Source organism: Manis pentadactyla, chromosome Y, assembly GCF_030020395.1.
Source record: "Manis pentadactyla isolate mManPen7 chromosome Y, mManPen7.hap1, whole genome shotgun sequence".
Taxonomy (NCBI): domain Eukaryota; kingdom Metazoa; phylum Chordata; class Mammalia; order Pholidota; family Manidae; genus Manis; species Manis pentadactyla.
In genome coordinates, this window is record NC_080039.1 from 5266403 (window position 1) to 5287676 (window position 21274).

The following is a 21274-nucleotide window of genomic DNA, read 5'->3' on the forward strand; positions in this document are numbered from 1 at the left end:
ATGTGGCCTCTCTGAAGGTCATATTTTGTCTTTACCCCAAGGCAGAAAAAAGATGCTGCTTTGTTTGTGTGCTAAGTATTTGCCTTCTAATCACCTTTCTGAAGCATTTTTTAAAGACAGAATTTCTTTATTTTGTGTGGGCTTTTGACATTCCTTTTCATTAATTTATACTCAACCAGTCATTTTACTGAAATTTGCTTCAATCCTACAGCCAGACAAAACAAAAATTGTGTTGGGGCATTCACTCATTTTTAGCCATGCTCTCTACTGTTCTGCTCTAGTCTTCTGTCGTTTCAGCTGGACATATCCTGAAGATGAACTTGATGTGAAATTAGGGGTTACTCAGGTCTTTTCTGAAAATGTATACAGCCTTGGGCATGTGTGTGGCCTCCTACATGTTCTAAGAATACACACGAAGCAGTTCAAAACACTTACTTCTTCATACTTAACTTTCCAACCTCTGATCCTTTCTAGGATATTCTACATGTTCCTTGTCCCATTAGTTATCTCTTGCCTCAGATGGCTAAGCCTAGTAGTATATTTGCCTGTGATTTTAGAGAAAGTTCCCTTCATAGCTCCCTCTCTTGAGTAGATTCCAAAGGAGACACAAAGACAAGCCCAAGAGTGGAAACACGCATTTACAATTCCTTGAGAACAAGGTCTGTATTCCCTCGACTGTCCCCAGCAAGCAGTGGATTTGCTATCACTAAGTTAAGTGGGTGCTTTAACACAAGGATCTATTACTGAAAAGTAGCAGCATCTTTCTTCAGTAAATGTTCCTCTGATTTAAGTTTTGGTTAGATTCCAGAGCTCTGCAATCGCTGATTCAGAGCCCCTTTTTTGGCCAGCCTAATTGTCATTTAGTGTAGAGAGGGGGTTTTGAAGTTTTCTGTCACCTGTTTTGGTGACATCACTCCATTAGTCAGGTATATTTTAATATAAACTAAATGGTCATTGCATTATCCATCAGCATTTAATAAAATTGTTTATGGTTATGATTATTGTACAACCTGTCTTTAATTCTGTTTCCTTTTTGAAGTCTTATACAACAAATTATGAACTAACAAGACAAGCCATGGGTTTAATATCTGTAATTTCAGATTACATTTTTATTAAAAATTTTAATATCTTGATATTACTTTCTTTAAGATAGTTTTGTGACCATTAATTTGGATGGAAAATCTTAAGTATATTTTCTTAGGTTTTTGTCATATATTGCAAATTTGGAAATAGAAATTTACAATTTTGTGGTTATATTAATGTATTGACATTTGTATTAATTCCTTAATCTGTATGAAGAACTCTGTTTTCAGTATTCAATACCTTTAATGAATATAGAAAAGTATTTCATTTTTTCAAGTGTTGTTTAAGCAAATATGTTTACAATTTTTCAGATTGTTGAAAATATTTGCTCCTTCAATTTATCTGCAAACTTGTATAAACAACTGACGTGGCTTTGTGAACTCCATATGAAGGCACAAGTTCATCAGTTCAGGGAGTATCCTTTTTTGAAACCAGATGCTGCAAGTTCTTTTCCTTTCCTTAGATCATCTTTTCACTTAATGATTTTATCTTAGCTTTTATAATAATCTTTTTGAAATACACATTTGTGCACAATATTATATTGGTTGTGGATGAACAATCTACTGATTCATCATCTGTATAAATTATGTAATGCTCACCATAATAGGTTTTAGTCCATTTTTGACAATATATATTTTGTAGTTTCAACATATGGCAGACAAAGTTTGCTTCATTTTCATTTTGAATAACAAATGGTGTTTTATGAGATCAATTTAATAAACGTTTTCTGTATTTATTTTATTATCATTAATATACATGAGCAATATTGTGGTTACTAGATAACTCCCATTATCAAGTCCCATTATATCTCATTATAGTCAACGTCCATCAGCCTAGTAAGAGGCTATTGAGTCACTACTTGTCTTCTCTGTACTATACTACCTTCCATGTGCTCCCCCCACAGGTTATGTGTGCTAATTGTAATGCCCTTTGTTCCCCTTATCCCTCCCTTCCCACCCACACACCCAGTCCCTATCTCTTTGGCAAGTGTTAGTACATTTTGGGTTTCTGTGATTCCACTGCTGTTTTGTTCCTTCAGTTTTTGCTTTGTTAGTATGCTGCAAAAATGAGTGAAGTCATTTGGTACTTGTCTTTCTCCTGACTTTTATTTCACTGATCATACCACCCTCTAGCTCCAGCCATGTTGTTGAAAATGGCAGGATTTGAGTAGAGTAATTGTTAGACATGTAAAATGAATTTTATTTTTTAATACTTTACGTGCTAAGACTTAGAGATGTTTGGACTTCTGATAAGCATTAACCTATTCTACCAAATACTTTGTTTTAGAAGCCATGTCTTCCATTTTCATAGTGTTAATTTTAGAATGTAAACTTTTTCTTAACATTACCTCATGAATTCTTTGGATAGTGACTCTTTCATAAAGAACATTGATCAATGCTGGCAAAATCATTGCAGGCAAATGGTAGAGTATAATAATTATGTTTTTAGTTGCAAGTATGTTGTCAAATTTGTGAGAATGTTCCAGCTAAGAAAAATAAAACATGCAGTTAACTCATGCTTTGTTTAAAAACATATTTGGAAGTGCTTTTATGATAGAAGTTTTTTCTGAATTATATAAATTGAAATTGTAGTTGATTTGTCCACCTACAATTTGGAAAATGTTTTTTTTAAAAACATAATTTTAGACATAAAGTTGAGTTTATATTATTAGAGCCAAACAAAGAGGCATAAAATGTAAGGTTATTTATAACCACATCACTTTGAAATTACAAAACTGAATCTCATTAAATAGTTTCTGAAATTAGTGATTTATAATCAGGTTTTATTGTGCCAGGGAGTGTGCAGAAAAGGAGTTGGAACCACATCAAAGGCAATATGCTGAGTTGGGGAAATGTTTTAGATATTCCATAGGAGGCATTACTCTTTTTTTGCTACTGATAATATGATGTGAAATATGTGTGCTTCTCAGTTTTGGTGTAATATAGCATTAGAATAATATGGACTAATACAATTAATATACTTCTAAAATTTGTAATGCATTTTATGTATTTTTTATTTATTTAAAAATATGTAAATACAAAATGATGCGACTTCAGTGTTTGGCATTAATTGAAAACAGTTCTTTTTCTCAGTTTCCTACATAAAGCCTGAAGTTTGATTAGGGTTTAAACTATTTATTGTTTGGAATAGTTAGTGGGAGCTTATAATTTGAAAATACAAAAAGGAGAGCACCAAATCAATTAAAATGTGAAAGTGTTTATTTTACTATTGTTTGTTTTAATGAGGTGCCTTTCATATTTGGTTGCACTAGGTGTTTGTTTCTGGAATTGTTAAGCCCAGTGCTCACTTATTTCCAGTTAGGTGTGTCCTTTCTGGTAATTGATGGCTGCCATATCACAGCTTTCTGGTTTTCATACTCATGTAAAAATGTGATAGTCTTAGCTCAACATAAAGACTGTGAACCCTGTCAGCATCACATCTTTGATCTCCCACAACTCTGCTCCCTGCCAGAGTTCCCTGGACAGCATACCTACCCTTTCCCATAACACTTCCAAAGGCACCGGGCAAAGTTCCTCAAGGGAGTTATCCCAGGTGCCATGAATGTTTTAAGTTACAAGCAAAAAAATAAAAATACATAGATTTTTTTCTAAAAACAATATTAATGAATACAATGATCACCTAATGTTGATTGCACAAACACATTTTATAATCTTTTACATTTATTTACAACATTTCCAGCTAATGTGAACATGCCATAAAATTAAGTCTGTGACAACATAGTTTACCTTTGTGGGTGTTTTTTTTGTGTGCAGTTGAAAGATACTATGTTAAGGGGAAATAAGCATATCACCTATAATCATTTCTCCATGCAGCATTTAATCTGCCAGCCTGGAAAGTTCTTAATTCATTCTCTAAGACACAATTGAAGAGTTATCAATTCTCTGTTGCTTTCTAGGATCTTACAAGCCCCCCATCCAATTCTGGTTTCCTCTTGTATCTCTTTTAGTTTCCCCCAGATGTTTAGGCATATTCTAGAACTTAATAGGTGTGTTTAAACTATTAGTACTCTGTCTCTTTTCACAGTGCGAATTCTTTAAATACTTTCTGAGATACAATATGAGTCTCACATGTAGAATGTGATGATTTGATAACAGTTATATATGGCTGAAAGATTACGACGGTGGCATTAGCTAGCTAACACATTCATCACCTCATATAATTACTTTTTAATTTTAATGGTGAAAACATGAAGGATCTCCTCTCAGCAACTTTCAAGTATTTAATGTAGTAGTATCAAATGTAATCACCATGCTTTATATTGGATCTCTAGAGGTTGATTTTAACTTAAGATTTGTATCTTTTGTTACTATTTTATATTTAATATATTAAACAATTCTTTTTATTAAATAAGATTACTTCAATGTGGTACTTACAGAATACTCAGTTTAATTTTCTAGTAAAGTAAATACCCGTAGAGATAACCCAATTAGTGCAAGTTCCTGGGTTTTGCCAGTGCTTTTTAATAGTAAAAGGGGACTTGAGATAGGAACATTTGAGGACTACCATTCTAGTGTTTGTTTAAATTACAATTAACTTACATATATCAATATCTTCATAATAAATCCTAATAAGTGTCTTTTTAAATGTTTTGTCTTCAAATACAAGCCATAGGAGCTTACGTTTGTAGAGTCTTGGCATTAGTAGTGAATTTATGTTTCTTCTTGATATTCTACCTGCAATTCTATACTGTAGATTTTTCCTTACATTTTTCAGTCTTCTAATCTTGTACTCATAGATTTTCCAAGATTTATTTGTTAGGCAAACTATATTAGCCCTGTTGAATATCAGTATTTTATGTAAAACATAATCTTTATATGAATAAACGTTCATAAATCTCTGCTAATATTTATTATTAAAGGAGGAATTTAGAACAAAAAGTGTGGAAAGTGAGGGAAAAATGTAAAGTTACTTTTCCAAGACAAAGAGATGTATTATTGCCCATATTTGATCTTGCAACTGGTAATAATATATACAAATGCCAGAAGTAAGGTGCTTTTCTTAAGAATAAGGTTTTGACAGGTGGTCAATAATTTAATAAAAAAATATTTTCTTTGTAAATGCTTTATCTTTGTTTTCTTTTTGACAGATCATGATCAGGAACATTTTTCTGTTCCTAGATAGAACTTATGTTTTTCGGAATCCAGAGTTACATTCTATTTGGTAAGGATGACAGTGATTGCTTTAAAAGAATTGTTACAGGCAACTTAATGATCATCTGTTTGATATGTGCTAACTGAAAGAAGATACACAAGAGAAATACAACTTTCAAAATCTGTACTTATTCATATCATAAAATTTTAAATATCTTTAAAATTATATTTGACCACATGGTATCCTAGATTGAAATGTTAATTTATCCCTTCATCTTAGTGTTAATAAAATATCTTGTTGATGAAGCATACTACTTCTAGGACCCATTCTATGAAAATCACTTTTCATGTGTTTTATACTAAATTGACACTACTTTGGAACTTAAAATGGGAATATTTAAAAGCCTTAAAGCTATTCTAAATACTGCTTTATTTATTGGAATTATATATGTCTTTCAGTGAACTTTACTTAACTCTTAGATATTATTTAGATCTATTTTAGACAATCAAGAAACAAAGAAAAATTTAGCCAACTGTGGACAGATGAGTTTAATATAAAATTGTATGTTTCTTTGACTGTGGATTATTCATTTACTTAAAAGCACAACCGATAGCAAAACACAAGCTGAAATTTACGGGGTTATAATTACCACTTATTTAGACAGTTCCTTTTTTATAGGGACATGGGGATCCAATTATTTAAATCACACATAATGTGTGATCAGAACATTCAGAGCAAGACTATACACGGGACTCTTCTGTTGATTGAAAAAGAAAGAAATGGCGAGGCGGTTGATCGATGTTTGATTCAAAGACTTTTAAATATGCTTTCTGATTTGGAAGTGAGTAATTTCTTAACTTTTACAAAATGGAAGTGAATTGTCAACTAATAATCTAAAGCTAGATTTTACCTGAGTTTCTTTGATTGTATCTTATATTTACATAGAATCTTTTGAGAATAAATTACCCAAAGAAACAAGGAAGTTCTGTGCAACAGAGGGAAGGAACCTCGTGCAAAAACAAGAGGTATTTGGAATGAAGATTACGATTATTAGTTCCGTGATTCATAAAGCAGATTATTCAATGCCTTACTATGAGACATTCCCTGATAGTAAGGTCTAACAGTTTTGGCCTGATATGGTTATGTGCAATAACCTATACTGTCCTGCATTTTATGTATGTGAAGACATGGATTTTGTGGTGACACTTATATTAATGAGAGATTCACTTTTATTCTTGGTCACTTTTGCTAAAGCTTTGTTGATTTTGTTACTCTTTCCAAAGATCCACGTTTTGGCCAGTTGAGTTTTCACATTTGTTTTTCTTATTTCTCCTTGCCTTAAATTCCATGCTAAATGTTGCTTTCATCACTTGGTTAAGGTTCATATTGACCTTTTCCGTGTGTCTTCAGGAGCAGAGTTGGGTTTTTGTTTTTAGACCTTTCTTTTAACTATATTCACAACTATCAGCTCTCCTGTAAATAGCACGCTAGCTGCATTACTTAAATTTTAGTGTGTTGTATCTTCATTTTCATTCACATTAAAGTGCTTTTGAGTTTCCCTTGTGACTTTTCTTTAACACAGTTACTTAGAATTTTGTTTAATTTCAACACATTTGTGAATTTCCCTTATTGCCCTTTTTCCATTTTAACACCATTGAATTGAGATAAAATGTATCATAAAAATCATACACTTTGTTTGATTTCAGTACTTTAAAATTTGCTGACTAACAAGTCTGATGGAGTCTATCCTGTGAAATGTTCTTTGTGTGCTTGAGAAGTATGCATACTCTGCTGTTGGCTGTGGAATGTTCTTTTAGAGATTGTTAATTTTAGCGTTGCTCAGATGTTTTATTTATTTGCAGGTTTTTTGTCTGAGTGTTCTATTTCTTTTATATCTTGCATATGTCCTCCATATATATATACACACACATCCTTCCGTAGGGTATTAACATCTATAGCTGTAATTGTTGAATTACTAATTTTTCTCTTCATTTTTCAGAACTTTGATCAGTTATTTTATAGATTTGTTGTAGTTACACTAAAAACTGAACCACAGATTTTATTTACTTTGTATTTTTTTATTTTTTATTTTGGTATCATTAATACACAATCACATGAGCAACAGTTTAGTTACTAGATTCCCCCCATTATCAAGTCCCCAGTACATTCCCCATTACAGTCACTGTCCATCAGCATAGTAAGATGCTATAGAGTCACTACTTGTCTTCTCTGTGCTATGCTGCCTTACTGTGCCCCACCTTACATTATGTGTGCTAATTGTAATGCCCCTTATTCCCATAACCCCTCCTTTCCCACGCTCCCTTCCAGTCCCTCTCCCTTTGGAAACTGTTAGACCTTTCTGGGGTTCTGTGAGCCTGCTGCTGTTTTGTTGCTTCAGTTTTTGGTTTGTTCTTGTGCTCCACAGATGAGTGAAATCATTTGGTACTTGTCTTTCTCCTCCTGGCTAATTTCACTGAGCATAATACCCTCTTGTTGCAAAGGGCAGGATTTCTCTCCCTCTCTTACGGCTGAATAATATTCCATCATGTATATGTACCATATCTTGTTCATCCGTTCATCTATGGTTCCTTCCGTAGATGGCTATTTTAAGTAATGCAGTGATAAATAAAAGGGTGCACATGTCTTTTTGAATCAGAGATATTCTTTTGTGTGGGTAAATTCCTAGGAGTGGAATGAATGGGCCCTATAGAATTCCTATTATTAGTTTTTTGAGGAACCTCCATACTGCTTTCCACAGTGGTTGCACCAACTGACTTTCCCACCAATAGTGTGGGAGGGTTTCTAATTCTCCACATCCTCCTCAACACTTGTCATTTATTCTCTTAGATATTGGCCATTCTGGCTGGAAAGTAATATCTCATTGTGCTGTTAATTTCCATTTCCCTGATGATAGAGATGTGGAGCATTTTTCATGTACCGGGTTATCATCTATATGACTACTTGGGAAAAGGATCTGTTCCTTTCCTCTTTTTTAAGGTTGGTTACTAGTTATTCTGGTGTTCTTTATGTATATTTTGGATATTAACCCCATTCCAGATAAGTCATTCATGAATATAGTCTCTCATGCTGTAGGTTTCCTGTTTCTACTGAAGGTGTCATATGCTATATGAAACTTTTGAGTTTGATGTGGTCCCACTGTTCATTTTTATTTTGTTTTTTATGGCCAGGAGATGTGTCCAGGAAAACATTGCTCATGCTTGTGTTCAAGAGAATTTTGCCTGTGTTTTCTTCTAATGGTTTTATGTTTTCATGTCTTACATTTAGGTCTTTGCTCCATTTTGAGCTTACTTTTAGCTATGTAGTCAGTAATCCACTCTCATTCTCTTGCATGTAGCTTCTGAGATTTCCCAACATCAGTTCCAGAAGAGGCTGTCTTTTCCCATTGTATATTTGAGGCTCCTTGTCACACATATGCTTGAGATTATATGTGAGCTCTCTATTCTATTCCATTGATCTGTGGTTGTCTTTCTTGTGCTAGTAGTATATTGTTTTGATTATTGTTGGTTTGTAGTAGATCTTGAAGTTAGGGAGCATAATTCCCACAGCTTTGTTCTTTTTTCTCAGGATTGGTTTGGCTATTTGGGATTTTTTGTGGTTCCTTATGAATTTTAGGATTATTTGCTCTAGTTGATTGAGGAATGCCATTGGTATTTTCATAGGGATTGCTCTGAATCGGTCAATAGCTTTGGGCAGGATGATCATTTTGACAATATTAATTTTTCCTATCCAGGAGCATAGGATATATTTCATTTATTTGTGTCTTTTTAATTGCTCTCATGAGTGTCTTAACAGTTTTGGCCCCCAGGTCTTTCACCTCCTTCGTTAGGTTTACTCCTAGGGATTTTTTTTTTGGAAGCCATTCTAAGTACAGATCTTTTCCTGATTTCATTTTCTCTTGATTACTTGTCAGAATAAAGGAATGCAGGAGATTTCCATATATTAATTTTGAATCCTGCCACCTTGCTGAATCCAGTTACTAGTATGTGTATGTGTATATATATATATATACCATGTAATGTGATCATACTGAAGGCTTAACTTCCTCCTCACCAGCTTGGATGCCTTTTATCTCTTAGTTGTGTCTGACTGCCATAACTGGGACCTCCGGTACTACGTGAAATGGTGAGAAAGTGGTGAGTGTGGACATCTTTGTCTCGGTCCATATCTTGGAAATTTTCAATTTTTTTGTCTTTGAATATGATGATAGTAAGCATGGGTATGTTATATATGGCCTTTATTATGGTGAGGTGTGTACCCTCTGTACCCAATTTGTTGAGAATTTTTAACCAAGAATGGATGTTGCATTTTGTCAAATGCTTTTCGGCATCTGTTGAGATGATCATGTGGTTTTTATTCTTTTGTTCTTTTTGTGTTGGGTAATGGTGATTGACAGATATTGTACCATCCTTGTAATTTTGCAGTAATCCCACCTGGTTGGATGGATGATCCTTTTGCTGTATTTTTTAATCTGTTTCACCAATGTTTTGTTGCATCTGTGTTCCTCAAGCGATATCAGTCTACAAGTTTCTTTCTTGTAGTGTGTTTATCTGGTTTTGGTGTTAAAGAGTGATGCTGGTCTCATAGAATGAATTTGGAAGTGTTCCCTCCTCTACTATTTGCAGTTCTTTAAGAAGGATGGTATTATCTCTATTTTAAATGTTTGGTAACTTTCAGCTGTCAATCCAGCTTACCTGGTCCTTTGTTTCTAGGGAGTTTTTTGATTACCATTCAGTTTCTTTACTGCTAAATGGTCCGTTGAGATTTTCTGTTTCATCATGGGTTCGTCTTGCAAGGATGTGTTCTTCTTGGAATTTGCCCATTTCTTCTATATTCTCCAATATATTAGCACATATTCTCAAATAGAATTCTCTAATATTTGCATTTCTGTGGTGTCCATTATGACTATTTCTTTTACTGTTTATGTTTATTTATGTACTCTCTTTTTCTCCTCTGGAGAAATCTGGCTAAGGATTGGTCTCTTTTATTTTCTCAACCAGCTCTTTGATTCTTTTTCTATTGCTTCATTCTGTATATTTTTATTTTTGCCCTGATCTTTATTATGACCCTCTTTCTACCAACTTTGGTTGTCATTTGTTGTTCCTTTCCTAGTTGCTTTAGTGTTCAGTTTAGATTCTTCATGTGGGATTGTTGTTCTTTCTCGAGGTAAGCCTGTATTGCTATGTGCTTTCCTCTTAGAACTGCCTCACCACATCCTACAGGTTTGGAGCTGCTGAGTTCTTTTCTTTTGTCTCCATGTATTGAATTATCTCTGTTTTAATTCAGTCATTGATCCTTGATCACATAGAACTATGTTATTTAGCCTCTGTGTGCTTTTAGGCATTTTTGCTCACTGTGTGTAATTTATTTCCTGTTTCATGTCATTGTGGCCTGGAAATTGCTTGATAAAATTTTAAACTCTTCTAGTTTATTGAGGCTTTTTGTGGCCTAGTATGTGATCTGTTCAGGGGAACATTGTGTATTCCCTTCAGAAAAATTGTGAATTCTGCAGCTATTTTGTGGAATGCTCTGCAGATATGTGTTTAGTCCATCTTATCAAATGTCTGTTTCAGATCCTTTTCCTTATTTATTTTCCATCTGGTGGATCTGTCTATTAATGTCAGTGGTGTGTTAAAGTGAGTGAGTTGCAGTGTATTTCCCCCTTTAATTCTGTTTGTATTTATTTGTCATATATTTAGGTGCTCCTGCGTTGTGTGCATAGATTTTATAATCATTATACCTTCTTGTTGGACTCACCCATGGTCATTATGTAATGTCCTCTTTGTTGTTAACTTTCCTTGTTTTGAAATCAATTATGTCTGATGTAAGTATGGCTATTTCTGCTTTTTTCCCTATTATTTACATGGAATTCCTTTTTACATCCCATCACTTTCATTCTGTATATATCTTGGGGCTGAATTGAGTCTCCCTAGGCTTCATATAGATGTGTCTCAGTACTTTGTACTTATCCTTCTGCCACGTTGTGTCTTTTGATTGGAGCATTCAGTCCATTTACACTTCAGGGAAATTTTATTAGGTATGTACATATTGCCATTTTACTGATTGTTTTCTGGTTGTTTTTTGTAGCTGCTGTCTGTTCCTTTCTTTGTGTCTTACACTCTTCGCTTGTTACTTGATGGGTTTCTTTACTGTTGTGATTGGAAGTCACAATTCCAGATTTTCCTGTACCTCTCATAAACTTTAGGTTTGTGTTTATTGTAAGAGTCATAGTTTCCTAATTATACAGGAATCCATATTAAGGTGGTAATTGCTCTTTTTCAAACACAATATAAAAGTACTTTCTTATTCTTCTTTCTCTTCCACCTGTGGAGCATGCCTGTCCTCCATAAGCATACAGGTGTTACAACCTCCCTCAGTTCTCGACCTGTCCCTGGTGTCCATCCCTATTACAGCCCTATTCCATGTGCACTCATGCTCCCACAGCAGATCTCCTGGGCCATGTGTGCAGAGTTCCTGAGTGCATATCCCCTCCTGGTTCCATTCCTCTTCCTTCAGCTGCAGTGGGGGAATGGCTGGAGACCCGATTGATTGTGGCTCTGCCAGTTTACGCTTCTCAGTGTGGTATTCCCCTCATCACCCTGTGAAGTTGGTCAGTTCTGTATTTTTCAGGTCTTTTTCATTGTTGTAGTTGCTCTACTTGCTTCCTTTATGTGTTGGGAGCAAGACAAACTTGCCATCCTTCTCTGCCATCTTCCCACACCACGGGTTCTTTCTCAGGGTTGCTTTTGCTCTTTAGGATCTTTTGGTTTTTTGTGTGTTTCCCTATAAATTTTAGGATTGTTTTCTAGTTCATTGAAAAATACCATTGGCATTTTGATAGGGACTGCACTGAATCTGTCAACTGCTTTCACTAGGATGTACATTTGAACAATATTAATTCTTCCTATCCATGAACACAGGAGATATATCCATTTATTTGTGCCCTTGGTTTCTTTCATCAGTGTCTTAGAGCTTCCAAAGTCCAGGTCTTTCACTGTCTTGGATAGGTATTTTCATGAGCATCGTTTTCCTGATTGATCTTTCTGCTACTGTGTAGTTAGTACATAAGAATGCAACAGATTTCTGTGTATTCATTATGTACCCTGAAACTTTGCTGAATCCAATTATTCTCTTGATTTTATGTTGAAGTCTTGTGGAGTTTTTTCTTTATATGGTGTCATGTAATCTTCAAACAGTGATGGTTCAGCTCCTTCTTCACCAATTTTAAGACTTACCTCTGTCTCATTTGATTGCTGTGACTGGGATCTCCAGTACTATGTTGAATAAAAGTGGTGAGAGTGGGCATTCTTGACTTGTTCCTGATCTTACAGGAAAAGCCTCCAGCTATTCGCCATAGAATAGGATGGAGGCTGTGGGTTTGTCGTATACACAGCCTTTGTGTTGTTTAGGTATATTCTCTCTTACCATTAGGCTGAGGATGTTTATCATGAAGATGCAGAATTTTGTCAGATGCTTTTTGTGCACCTCTGAAGTGATCGTATGTATTTTGATCCTCTTGTTAATGTGGTGTATCATATTGATTGATTAACAAATATTTTGCCATGCTTGCATACCTGGAATAAACCCCACTTGGCTGTGATCAGTGATTCTTCTGATTATATATTTGAATTCACATTGCTAATATTTTGTTGATATATTTCCTTCTGTGTTCATCAGGAATTAGAGGTCTGACATTTGCCTTTTTTAAGAATCTTTTGTTTTAGCATTAGGCTAATGTTGACCTGGTAGAATGAGTTTGGAAGTACTCCTTTCTTTTCTGTATTTTGTGACACTTAAGAAAGGAAGGAACAACAAAACAGTTGTTTGAATTGTTTGGTAGGGTTCACCTGGAAGGCTCTCTCGTCCAGGATTTTGGTTCTTGGAGCTTTTGGATTACACATTCAATTTCATTATTGGTAACTAGTCTGTTCAGATTTTCTTTTTCTTTTCAGGTCAGTCTTTGAAAATTGTACGTTTCTGAGAATTTATCCCATTCTTGTAGGGGATCCAGTTTATTGGCATAAAATTGCCTTTGAGTATTCCTGTATTTTTTAACCATCTGTGGTGTCTGTTGTGACTTCTCTTCCCATTTCTCATCTTATATATTTGTGATCCATATGTCAACTTGTTTATGCACTCTTTTTTCTTGAAATGTCTGGTGAGGGTTTTTTCTGTTATGTTCATCTTTTCAAAGATCCAACTCTTGGCGTCATTGCTTTTTTTTTGTATTAGTTTCATAATCTCTATACCTTTTTTTATGTTCAGATCTTTATTGTGTTCCTCCTACTAGTGTTGGCCTTTGTTTGTTCTTCTGTGAGTTGCTTATCTGAGAATTTTCTCATTTCTTGAGGCAGCACTGTATTTGCTCTTGGGACATTTGCCAGAGTCCCAAGTTGTGTTTCCATTTTCATTGGTTTCCTTTGTTCTTTGATTTCCTCTTTGATCTGTTCATTGATCAATTGAATGTTCATAAAGATGTTGTTTCTCCTCCATATGTTTGAGTTTTATTCACAGTTTATTTTTCATGTAATGGACTTTTTGTTTCATAACATTGTGGTCTGAAATTATGCTTGATAGAATGTCAATCTTAGATTTTTTTGAGACATGTTTTTCATCCCTATATGTGATCTGTTCTGGAGAACGTTCTGTGTGCAATTTAGAAGATTGTGTGTTCTGCTCATTTTGGGTGGAACGATCCGTATATTACTGTCAAGTCGTCCAGGTCTGATGTGTTGTACAGCGACACTGTTCCCTTACTGATTTTATGTCTGGATGTTCTATGCAGTGGTGTTAGTTGGTGTTAAAAGTCCCCTACCTCATTGTGTTGCTGGCAGTTTCTCCCTGTAGGCCTGTATTTGCTTTATATATTTAGATGCTTTTATGTTGGGCACATAGACATTTATAATTGCTAAATCCCCTTGTTGCACTGATGCCTTCCACCGTTATGTAATGACCTACTTTGTCTGGTTACTTTCTTTGTTTAACAGTCTATTTTGTCTGATACAAGTACTGCTACTTCTGGTTTTTTCCCTATATGGGTTGCATGAAATACCTTTCCCCGTCCCTTCACTTTTAGTCTATGTTTTTATGGGTCAGAAGTGAGTCTTTTGTAGGCAAAATATAGATAGGTCTTGTTTTTTTTAATCCATTCTGCCACACTATGTCTTTTGTTTGATGTGCTTAGTCCTTTTACTTTTTAAGTAATTACTGATAACTACTTTGTTACTGCCATTTTGCTAGTTGTTTTCCAGCTCTTGTGATTTGGTGATTTCCTTTAGTGTTATGCTTGGATTGGTTCCTCCTCATTCTTCGTGTGTCTACACATAGGAATTTTTCCTTCATCCTCCTCCATGCTGTAGGAATGATGTCATAATCTACATCTTTTGTGTATCCCTGGCTGATTTTGTGTATGGGTGATTTTACTACTATTCCCTTCTGAACACCATAATTGCTTTACAAGTGATTGCTGCCCTACCTTTATGGGCTATGCCCTACCTGTATGTTTACTTTCACCAATGAAAACCATTTAAACCTAAAAACATTTCCATCTGAACAAGTCCTGAAACATATTGTGAGGCTGGTTTGGGGGTGGTGAATTCCTGTAACCTCTGTTCATCAGGAAGGCTTGCAGTGTCTCCTCTGATCCTGAATGATAACCTTGCTGGGTGGAGAGTTCTTGGTAGTAGAATCTTTCCTTTCAGGACTGTGAGTATTTCATGCTGCTCCTTTGTGCTCCGTAATGTTTCTCTGGAAAAGCTGAGGGCCTTTCGTGACTGTTTGCCTTGCAGGTAACTGGCTGCCCCTCTCTTGCTGGTTTGAAGATTCTCTTTGTCTTTTATCTTTGCCAATTTAATTCCTTTGTGTCTTGGTGTGGACCTCCTTGTGTCCTTCTTGTTAGGTGCTCTCTGGGCTTCCAGGACCTGAATGTCTGTTTCCTTCCCCAGGTAGGGAAATAAGGAAATAATTTGCCAGTTTTTTTGGCAAATAAACTTTATATCCCTTTGCCTCTCTCCTCATCTGGGATCCCTATTATGTGAATATTATTTCATTTTGATATGTAGCACTCTTCTGATACCATGTTCACATGTTTAGAATTATTTACTCTCTCTGTGCCTCAGCTCAGTTCCTTCCCAGTACCCTGTCTTCTAGCTCACTGTTACGTTCCTCTGTCTCCTCTAGCCTCCTGTTCATTCCCTATATTGTGTTTTTCGTGTGGTTATTGTATTATTCTGCTCTGAGTGTCTCCTTTTTATATTTTCTCTCTCTTGTTGAAGTTCTTGCTGAGATACTGAGTTCTAGCCTTCAAGTCAGTGAACACCTTTAGTGACCATTGCTCTGAGTCATTTATCAGGAGGATTGCTTATCTCTATTTCATTTTGCACTTGTTGGTATTGTTCTGTTGGGAACATATCTCTCACTCTTCTCATTTTATCTGGCTCTCTCTGTGTTTCCTCCTTTGTATTAGATAGATCCACTATGCAGCCATGTCTTCCCAGTAGAGGCTTTATGTAGTGTGTGTCATGCAGCACCCAAAAGTGCAAAACTCCGTGCTCACCAGTGCCCCATTCCCAGTTGTAGCTGAGCCACAACTACTGTTCGTGGGCTGTGGGCAAGGCCCACAGGTTTCCTGCTGCCAGCAGTGGTGGTTCTCCTCTGCTGCACTGTTGTGAGACAGCTGGCATTTCTTTTGAGATGCACTGTGTGTGGGGTTGCCCTTTGCCTGGCTTCCTGCAAAATCTGACTACTGCTGGACTGAGTATGCGGAGTGGGGATGTTTTCAGCAAAATGCATAGGCAGAGCCAGCAGGCAGGGTTTCAGAACTGGCTGCTGCAAGCATCTGCCAGTTGGGCTGAAGGAGGGCTGGAAATGCCTGCCCTTCCTCCATAAGACCTGCTGTGCTCCTGCACCCTTTCCAACACCAGCAGATTTTTTGAACTGTCGCCTGCCTCTGTGTTGTGTCTCAGTAGGACCGATGCAGCATGCCTCATCGGTGACAGCTGACAGGAGTCTTAGCATCCTAGAGTGCTCCAACTCTCTCTGGTCTCCATCCCTGTTAATTTACAAAGTTCAGTGCAGTGGGGTCTGGTCTTCTCAGAACAGATCAGCAGAGCCTACTTTGCTGGTATCTTCATCTCTTATCCGCCCCTAAATCCATTCTTTTTATCCATTTTGTGGGCTGGGCAGGGGTGAAGCCTTGAAGTCTGATCTATCACAGCTCTGCCCCTTCATCCTTCTTAGTGTTATCTTTTCATCACCAGGTCTTGATGATTCTGTATTCAAAATATTGTAGCTTTTTCTGTGTATTTTGAGGAGGTTATCACATTGAATTCCTAGCCACTATTTCTCTCAATTTTTAATATCAGTGTCTTTTCATCTTACTTTTTACTATAGTTACATTGTTAGTTTGTCAGTTTTATAAATGTAGGCAACGACTATCCTAACTGTGGAAGTAAAAAGGAAAGAAAACAAATGATCTTCTATAAAAATTTTAATATTATAGTATACCTCCATAATTTGTTTTTCTTCTACTCCATACTTCCTTAGTGCAGTATAGTTAATTGCCTTTATTTGCAATGCTTCTAATTTAATAATTCACAATTACCTGTCAATTTGCCTTTTACCTAATTTTCATATCCCCCTTTCAGTCTAACTTTTCTCTTAGATTTAGTCATTATATGTAGTGTCTCACACGTAGTATAACAATTCTCTGGCATATTCTCCATTAATTTTACTTACAATAATATAAAATATTTTTAAAACTTTGTTATTTTGTTTGATTATTGTAGTTTAGACACTTGATGTTTTTTTCCTTTGGTAATTATAATTTCCAGCTGGTTTGGCTTTGTGTTGAATAAACTGAAAATCAGTTCCCACTTTTATGTATTCTCAATAATTACTGTATAATTGTTAAGGAACACATGGCTTTTTAGTGTAAAATTTATGACTCATTTTATAGAATCTGGAGGTAGTCAACTGTGATTCCAATCCCATTAATCTCATCTCTTTTTGTTACTCTTGTCCAGCTTTCTTTACTTTTAAATATCAGTTTGCTCTTGCAAAATGATAAAGCCAATTACATAATGAATTACCTTAATGCTACCATGTTAAAAGAGTTGCTCGAGTGCTTAAGTGCTGTATAAATCTTGTGAATGGTATCATTATCATTGTATTTTTTTATTTTAATGTTATAAGCTGTTTGCTTTATGCTTTAAGTAAATACGTTTATTCTTTGCCTCTCTCCAGTTCCTTGCTCATAGATTCAGTAGATGTCTCATTTTATTTTTGTAAATTATGGATTTGTTTTCCCAGTATTCCTTCCAAATAAGGTCACTCTCTCGTTTCAAACTCCACATGTTCCTAATACCTAAGTATTAAAGCCTATGGTTTAACAGTTGATTGGGTAATAACTAAATTAATTTTTCTCTGCAATTTTTTAAAGAATTTGAAAGTGTCAATGTTACCTAGAATACATCCCAAATGTATTTGTATTCTGTTCATTATGCTTTAAGGTTTTATTCTTAGCAATTTTTCTGTTGGATTTCTAGATTTTACTGATAGCCTACAGATTTTAAAAATTTATTGTTTCCTGAAAAATCAAGGCAAACTGTGTTAAGTTGTTTTGTGTATTTGAGGAGAGGTTTGTAAATCAATATCGTGATTTCATTTTTACTAACCCTGATACTTTATTTTATAGCGACCTGATCTGAAGAAGCAAAAACATCCTTAACTGACAGAGACTACATTGAAAAATACAAGGAGAACCCAAACCAGCTGAAGTATATTGCATAAAATACTGGCCTTAACCTGAACAGAAGGTCCTCATGGTTCTGTCCTTGGAATAAGCATTGGTGTCTGAATAAATGCAATATATTAAAAATATAAATGCAGAATTAAAATTTGCATCAACATTATCAGTTAAAGCATACTCCTCTGTGAGTAAAATTGTCTTTAACTGCCGCTATCTACAATGTACTTAATCATCTAAAAGTCACTGTGTTATTTCATACACTCTGCTATCTATCCTCTGTTACGATACGTTTCATGTTGTCTATGTGTGGAACAAATTATTTTCAGAAAGAGCAGGAATATATCCAAACCTTTAAAGGAAAATAGCAAAACAATTTATGTATCTGTATGGTTTAAGGCTTATTTATTTACATATAAGAATTAAAGGTATCTATTTGCTGTTAAAATGGCTTTTCTGTTTATACGTTACCAGGAAATAATAGAAAATATTCACTATTACAGTATGGGTCCAATCTTATGATGTATCTGCAATAGAAAAAAATTATTTCAGACTTCTTGAAAACAATTTTCTTTATGTATATAATGTACTTATAGTACCTAATACAAATATCTATTATATACATGTTAATGATAATTTTAATGTGATATTATTTTAACCATTTGTTCCTTGTGACAAGGTTTTGGTGTATAATCTATTTTGTCTGATGTAGATATGGTTAGCCCTACTCTCACGGGTTCCTATTTACATGGGATCTCATTTTCATTTTATGTTTATCCTAAGTGTTTATTTAAGTAAAAACGATTCGCTTTTAGGTAGAATATAGTTGGAAAATATTAAACATCTTTGTGTGTCTTTCAATTAGGTCATTTACTCCACATACATATTTAATTAACATATGTAAGAAGTAGTATTGCTTTTTTATTACTTTCTGTCTTGTAGCTTTCCTAGTCTTTCTCTCCCTTCCTCCATTGATCTGGATATAATATTCTTGGTTGTCAGCATTGTCTTTTCAGAATTCTAATATATAATCAGACTCTCAAGACTACCTACCAGGTTTTTCGTGAAAAGGCTGTTAATATTCTAGGAACAGGCCAGTGTCTGTGAGTGAGGCCTGCAGGGAGTACACGTGTGCTGCCAAGGCCCCATGTGCCTTGCCCTTCCTGGGGAGTTGCCCTGTTCCCTGGCAGACAGAAGGAAAGAGAGAACTAGGGGTAGGTCTGAGGAAGCAGAGGGAGGCGCTTCCCGCCTACCCTGACGTCTGGGGGGTGCTGTGGCAGTGGTGGGCTGCCGGGCCTGCTCTGGGAACCGTGACTCGGCAGCTTTAGCACTCCCTGGAAGCCGCAAGGACGTGGGCAGAAAGACAGGAGACGGGGTTCACAGAGGGGCAGTGTGGCAGGGAGAGAAGGGAAAAGGGTGTCAGGGAGGAAAGGCATGGGACCGTTCTCCACAGGACCCTGGGGATGGAGCTGTTAATGATCACATGGAAGGGATTTCAGCGTCACTGCCCATATTTCACAATCATTTCCATGCCGATGACCCCATTCTGAACACAGAAGTGCTGCACCAGCGCCCCTCTGCAAGCAAGGGTGTGGGAAATTGCGTGGGATTGTGGGGCGGCCTGGGGCTTGGCTCGGGGTTATGTTCTGCTTCTGCCCAGACGCATACTGGCACCACCCGTGGCGCCCAAGGCGTTGGAGGGGGCGGGGCTGCTGGGAGTGACGGACGCTCTAGCTGACTGGAGCAAATACATATGGGTGGCCATTTCCCAGCATGTCCTTTATTTTTTACTTTTGGTTCTAACCTGTCCCTTTTCCCTTCCTGCTTTACTGCAAATAAACTGGGTCTGTTCTGACTCTTACTTACATCAGAACATCTGAAACTGGAATTTCAAGCACAGGTTCCTTAGGAAAGAATACCCATCAGAGAAAAACAGAACTCAGTAGTCGTGGGATGCTCATTATTGAGGAAAGCACAGCCCTCCTTGTGCATCCACCTTGTTCCCGTCATGACAACTGACAAAGTAACAGGATGATGCTCACAAGCTGCTCAGGTTTGATCCCTTGCTCTGCCACTTCCTACCTGTGTGACCTAAAACAAGTAACTTAATCACTCTCTGTACTTTGGTTTTCTTGCCTAAAAATGGTAGTGATAATAATAGTACTTACCTCACAGGGTTATAATGACGATTAAAATTAGATAACCCAGTACCAGGCACAGAGTGTTCAATAAATGTCTAAATGTCAGCTATACTTGTCATGATTGCTGGCTTGGAACACCCCTGACACTTAAGATACTGTTATCCACAGATGAGGAAACTAAAGCTTGGAGCAGTCAAGACCCCTGCCCAGGGACACAAAGCTAAAATAAACAGCCGAGCCAGGATTTGGTCATGGCTTGAACTGACTCTAGAGCCCGGACTCTTATTTACGGCTTCCCCTAAGATGGGTAGAATTCTCTGAAGAGCCTCTGAGGCACAAAGGCCCAGTGCCGCATGGACAGTTATCAGAGACAAAAGACACGTCCTCCCCCTTCTTCCTCAAGTGGGTTCCATGAGCAAGGAAGAAGCTGACCTCGTAAAGTGGCCCTGTGAGTTAGAGGTATGGAATGCAGCTCTTGGATACCAAACTAGGACCTCTGTAGGCTGCCTTCCACACATATCCCAACCTCTATATCCAGCCCCTTCCCAGAGTTCTGGATATTCTGCCCTGTAAGTCATATCCCCCTTTTCAACGAGAATGGACCCATTTGTTTGCTAAGAGCTGAACTTACTTGACTTTTGAGCCCAAGGTCTTTGGAAGACAATTTTCTGAGGCTTTAATCTTCCTGCTGAAGTTGGTCCCCTTTAGCTCCCAGGCTTTCTGAAGATGCAGAAGTTTTAGAGAGCTTAAGTCTTGTACAGGGTATAAATTGATCTGAAATTCCTTAATTCTGTCCACAAGAAAAGGGTCTGTTAGGAAAACACACTAGTGGGTCTTTGCATATATGAGGGTTATGGTGGTGGTAGTTGGAGGTATAAACACACGCACACACAGTCACTCACATGGCTAGTCTGATGCATGAGACAAGAAAACAGAATAGAAAAACACTTGATTTCTGCACATTCTCCCTTAGTGCCAGGCCTGCTCTAGAACCTTTACATTCATTACATCCTGATGAGTATCACTGGCTTCATTTAAGATATGCAGATATAACCGATAAATGAACAGCAGAGCTTGTATTTGAACTCAGGTCTATGTGATTCCTAGCTCATGTATTTCCATTAACAGATCACACTTGTCTGGGCTTTCAGACCAGGACTGGGGACAGGGCAGC

General features: G+C 36.5%; 1 protein-coding gene across 1 annotated transcript in view; it reads left to right on the forward strand.

Annotated features, from left to right (window-relative positions):
- LOC130682192 (cullin-4B-like) overlaps nucleotides 1-18134 on the forward strand; it is a 31095-nt gene extending 12961 nt beyond the window's left edge. Inside the window, exons 5-9 of the mRNA XM_057496332.1 lie at nucleotides 1395-1498; nucleotides 2437-2506; nucleotides 5192-5265; nucleotides 5875-6037; nucleotides 17909-18134. Of these exons, the coding sequence (XP_057352315.1) occupies nucleotides 1395-1498; nucleotides 2437-2506; nucleotides 5192-5265; nucleotides 5875-6037; nucleotides 17909-17941 (444 nt within the window). The 3' untranslated portion in view covers nucleotides 17942-18134. The remainder of the gene's footprint in view (nucleotides 1-1394; nucleotides 1499-2436; nucleotides 2507-5191; nucleotides 5266-5874; nucleotides 6038-17908) is intronic.
- Nucleotides 18135-21274: the final 3140 nt, after the last annotated feature.